The sequence below is a fragment of the Stegastes partitus genome, unplaced genomic scaffold, assembly GCF_000690725.1.
Source record: "Stegastes partitus isolate 25-593 unplaced genomic scaffold, Stegastes_partitus-1.0.2 Scaffold593, whole genome shotgun sequence".
NCBI lineage: Eukaryota > Metazoa > Chordata > Actinopteri > Pomacentridae > Stegastes > Stegastes partitus.
This window is the reverse complement of record NW_007578324.1, coordinates 185,544-190,621: the sequence shown is the minus strand read 5'-3', so window position 1 is coordinate 190,621 and position 5,078 is coordinate 185,544. Positions and strand designations below refer to the sequence as shown.

General features: G+C 45.6%; 1 protein-coding gene across 1 annotated transcript; it reads right to left on the bottom strand.

Annotated features, from left to right (window-relative positions):
• Positions 1-273: 273 nt before the first annotated feature.
• Positions 274-4,666, bottom strand: LOC103362683 (leucine-rich repeat protein SHOC-2). The gene is made up of 4 exons (XM_008289114.1): positions 4,615-4,666; positions 2,399-3,398; positions 1,467-1,529; positions 274-1,377 (listed from the first exon to the last, which is right to left on the bottom strand). Exons 2-4 carry the CDS (start codon positions 3,394-3,396, stop codon positions 339-341), a joined length of 2,100 nt encoding a protein of 699 aa, XP_008287336.1. The 5' UTR covers positions 3,397-3,398; positions 4,615-4,666; the 3' UTR covers positions 274-338.
• Between the last annotated feature and the right edge of the window lie 412 nt (positions 4,667-5,078).

Below are 5,078 nucleotides of genomic sequence, written 5' to 3'. Positions count from 1 at the left end.
AAAGTTTGTTTTGTCTGCGAAAATCAATCTCGTCGGGATATATTTGTAACAGCGTTTGCTCGGACGCGTTCTTGGCGGGGATTCTAATGAGTAAATTGGTTTTTAACTGAGCTGCACTGTCTGTTCATCTGGCTGGTTTGAAAAATTTTATTGAGCATCTTACGCCACCCGGTGGGCTGGACAATATCCAAACAACACAGAAATCAAGCAGAGATAACAAGAAAGCAGCGAGAACACAGTGGGAGACTCGTGTCTGGGTTTTTTTGTTTTTTTATTCGACACAAGAATGTAGACAGCAAAAGTAAAATATCCACTTTTCTTTCACCAAGTCTTCATCCCTAGATTTGACTGTTTGATTGTGTTTTCTTGAGAACAAGCTGGCTTTCAGTTAGAGACACTATTTGCTCATTTTTGAGAGCTTCAGGTCCGTTACAAGTCACTTCATTCAGAAAGAAGACATTCGAAAGATGGTCACCGAGCCACCTCCACAGATACTCTATTCTCCCATCACACTCCCAGGGGTTCCCCGATACCACCATCCTGAAAGAGGGTCTTGTCTCGTTCAGCAGACCTGAAGGAAGATACTGCAGCTGATTCTTGAAGAGCAGCAGGAGCTGAAGGTGTTGGAGGCCCTTCAGGAGGTTCGCTGGAAGCTCTCGGAGCTGATTCTCATGCAGAGACAGTTGGGACAGTTTAAGGTTGTGAGCAAAGGTTGCTGGTTCCAGGGTGATTAATTTGTTCCCGCCGAGGTTCAGGGACTCCAGGTGGTGCAGGTTCTTCAGCGCGTCTTCCTGTAGCTGTTGCAGGTTGTTATCGTTCAGGTCTAGGGTCTCCAGATGGGGCAGCTTGTGAAGCAGAGCAGCTGGGATGCTGGTTAACCGGTTGCAGGACAGGTCCAGCCAGGTGAGGCTGCTGTTGTCAGGAAACCAGTCCGCATGTGCTTCTTCTAACAGGTTGTTCCTCAGCATCAGCCGACGGAGCGAGGCGAAGCTGAAGACACGCGGCGGCAGGTGAACCAGCTGATTACCTGTGAGATCCAACTCGTTCAGTCGAGGGACGACCGCCGGTAGCTCCGCAGGAAGTGTTGTCAGGTTGTTGTAATACAGCTGGAGGAAGGTTAGGAGGGGCACGGCGCTCAAATGGCCGGCTGTGATGTCGCGCAGTTGGGTGTTGTGAAAGGACAAATGTGTGGTGTCGGGAGGTAAGCCGAGTTCAGGGAAGTACGCGAGGGAGCGTCGGCTACACAGCACTTTAGCACCTGGAGCTGTTGACAAGCAGGAGCACTGATCTGGACATGAGTGGGAGAATCGTGCTTGGAAGTTGGACTCAGCCAGAGCAGTGGCAGCCAGGAGCAGCCACCAGATCATCTTTAAAACACTGCATTGAGAAAAGTACAATATTAAGCTGAAACGTTTCCAGGTGATGTCACTAAACAGTGAAAATCCTGATAATAAACGCACTCCTACCTGAAAGGCAAAAGCAGGATTCCTTCTGTTTCTGAATTTGGACGGAGTTTTGCAGAATGCTGACTGTATTTATGCCCAGCAGTGAGTCAGGACAAAATGTTGCAAGAGGCAAACAAATCCAAGCAAACAAACCAGCTCATCAGCTGGTGAGTGGTTGCTGTTTTTTTGTACTTTCTAAAAGTAAAGATGTTACCACGCATGAATCAATATTTTCCTTTTTTTTCTTTTTCTTTCATTCCTCCAAGAATATTATATACGAGTGTAAATGTTGATATGCAAATAAAAATCCAATTTTTAAAAGTGAGGTATTTATTTCAACCCTTGAATTCATGTTTTTATTTAGTTTATTTTAAATACAGTTTGTTGGAGCAGTTGGATTTATGCATCTTTACTTTATTGCTGAGCGTTCAACAAATTGATACCATGTTTATCCAATGAGATAAGAGCTGATTAGCTTAGCTCAGCACAAAGGCCCAAAACGAGGGAAAACTACAAGCTTATCTCTGTCCAAAGATGTGCCAACCATGAGCAAAGGCTTTGTTTGAACACTGGGGCAGTCGGAGGAACCGTGTTTAGTAATTTTTTTTCTTGCATTCTGATCTCTATGCTGTTGCCACCAATAAATGTCTCTTGTTTGTCTGAATCTTCCTCCTAAAGATGTGGTTTTAGGAGGTCTCTTTAATCTTTGATCAACGCCAGGCTAGCAGTCATTATGCTAAGCTAAGCTAACTGTCACCATTATGTAGCATGGTATTGATCTCATCATCTAAACTGCAACAGAAAAGCTCAAACTTACCCACCAGATTTTAAATGCACTCAAACGAAGACAGACTTTTTAGATTTTTATCACATTTAATCTTCAGTGATCGACATGTGCGACAGGCTGGACTTCATACATTTCCATATGACATAATAACCAGTATGAGGGATGTTAAGACTGGATTTTTAGTTCACTTGCTGTCAGCGACATGACTGGGCGCCCCACTAGAGACTCAGGTCCACCACACGTGATGGTCTCTGGCAAGAAAGCCTTCGTCTTGTTCTTCTGAAGCCACCTCCAGAGGTACTCCACCTTCCCATCACACAGGAAGGGGTTGCCTGTCAGGTCCAGCCCCTCTTCATCCAGCGAGGTCAGTGGGTCCAGCAAACCTGCAGGGATGTGACTCAGCTGGTTGTCATCCAGACTCAGGTGTCTGAGCTGAGTCAGCTCCTGGAAGAGGTTCTGGGGGAGCTTGCTGAGCTTGTTCCGAGTGAGGAACAAAGAGGTGAGGTTTCTTGTGGTCTGAAACACGGATGCATCCAGAGTGTTCAGCTTGTTGTTCTGCATGTTCAGTCTCTCCAGTTTGCTCAGCGAGTCCAGAGAGTTCGCTGGTATCTTCTCCAGCTGGTTGTTGGCCAAGTCGAGATTGTCCAGGTTTGGCAGCTTCTGAAGCAGAGCAGTCGGGATCTTCATCAACTGGTTTCCAGATAAGTCCAACCAGGTGAGGTTGCTGTTCTCATGGAGCCACTCTGCATCGGCCTTTTTGATCAGGTTGTTCTTCAGCACCAGACTGTGGAGCGGGGCGTGGCTGAAGACGTCTGCTGGCAGGTCGCTCAGCTGGTTTCCGGTGAGGTCCATGGTTTGGAGGTGAGGGACGCCCCTGAGCAGGTGAGAGGAAAGGTTCGTCAGGTGGTTGCTGTACAGGTGGAGGCCTTGCAGCAGCGGCGTGGCGCTCAGCTGCTGCTCTGAGATGGACGTGATGTTGGTGAACTGGATCGTCAGCAGGGTGGTGTTCTTCAGGAGACCTTCAGTGGGGTACTCCGTCAGGGAAACCTCGTTGCAGACCACCTCAGCTCTCCTGGTGTAGCATTTACAAGTCGCTGGGCAGGAATAGGCGCCATGACAGAAACACGTCAAGCAGAGAACAACAAGAACACACCAGGACTTCATCACTGGAAGAGAACGGGAGAAGAGAGACTTAAACATGACGAGGAAGGTGCTGCACCAGTGCAAACATCTAAATAAAACCAGTAAAAATCTTCTCCTGTTCATGCACATGCTGTTCAGTAAAACGAACTTACTGCTGTTTTCTAGCTGGATGATTTCCATCAGATTCAGGCGCTGCTCATCTGCAAATTACTGTCATTTGGGGAGAAGAATCCCCCGATCTAATCATTACTTCTTGTGTAAACAAGGACTCATTACTGCACAGTCATTTGTCAAGGACATGCAGTTGCAACAGACTGAGCGATCTGAACTCTGAGGGCAAAGTTAGAAACTTTCCTGGAAACTACTTTTTTTTTTTTTTTGCTGGTTTGCTGAATTATACACTAGTTCTGCTTAAAACCACTGATTCTGAAATAGGACATCGAAGTCCATTTGTTAATGCGAGCAAAGGAGATTCATGAGTGACTAATGGGTTGCCTCTGAGTGAGCTATAGATTTTATAAATATTGGAAAGGAGAGGGAGGGGAGAGAGAGGAGCGTGGTGAGCTAAAAATGCACCATCATCATTTTAAATTTGATTTGTTTTGCTAGAAATCACGTCTGTCATCAGAAAAGCTAACTACTGAGGATCACAACCCAGAATGTTTGCTCAGCGGGAGCAAAGAAAATTAAATATTCACTTGCAAACAGTTTGAAGTTGCATGATTTTAAAGTCATGCAGCAGGAAGCTCTGCCGTCTGCCCAGTGATGAACGCTTGGAGCAGATCCTTTAGCTGCCGTTTGAGTTAGCTTACACGAGCACAACTTTTAAAGGATGCAGCACGTTTACTTTTTACAGCCTGTTGTCTGGATTGTATGTCAGCAAAACGGAAATGAACTGAGCCACAACATCAGTGAATGCATTTTATTTTGGTGGTTCTAAGGCAGTTTATAGTGTAAAAATAGTGCCAGGTTCATGTTTTGTTTTTTGTTTTTATTTCAAGAAAGTATTATCGGCAAATGCACCCAAAGCGTTCAGTCCTTTGTTGCATAACTTTGTTAATATTGCATAATGTATAGCACAGCACTGCGTTGCTGCTGATGCATTAATGTGCAGCGTTTTGTAGCTGCTAATTTTAGCTACAGTAGACGTATACATGTAAAAAGGCTCTATAGCTTACTTTATATCACACCTTGAAATAACGCTGTAGGTCAAAATAAAAACAAAAAAAATCCACTTACCAGCCAGTTCAGCAATCCAGCCTCATATATAGAGAAGAACAGCGGTGGTGAAAAGCAAAGCCAGGACAAAGTTTAAGCTCCCGCTGTCCTGCCGGTGGGTTGGCCGTCACAAACACGCGCCTCGAGGTCAAACCTCGGTCACAACAAAGTGAACAAGTTGAATTGTTCTGCAGATTCTAGGATTCATCTCAATCTGCAAATTAACTGTTGTTGTCACACACAAAAAACGATGAATATAACTGAGTAGGATAATAAAGAGTAATTAAAGCTGCAAGCGGCGATGGACGGGTCTCGCCCTACGCTTGTCGGTCGTCGCGCACGGCGGGGTGTGGGGCAAACCTGCTCCGGGCGGGACTGTGATCTGGCATGTCGAGTTTGGGGCAGATCGTCAAAACGTGTCAGGATGTAGTACACAGTGGAAATAGTGCGATGCATGTTGTAGAAATCACCTCAGGAAAGTATTT

Coding starts and splice junctions, on each gene's coding strand:
- LOC103362683 (XM_008289114.1), bottom strand. CDS start 3,396: ATGAAGTCCTGGTGTGTTCTTGTTGTTCTCTGCTTGACGTGTTTCTGT. Junction 1,530..2,398: donor GAACTAAAAATCCAGTCTTA/ACATCCCTCATA, acceptor GCATAAATACAG/TCAGCATTCTGCAAAACTCC. Junction 1,378..1,466: donor ATCCTGCTTTTGCCTTTCAG/GTAGGAGTGCGT, acceptor TTCTCAATGCAG/TGTTTTAAAGATGATCTGGT.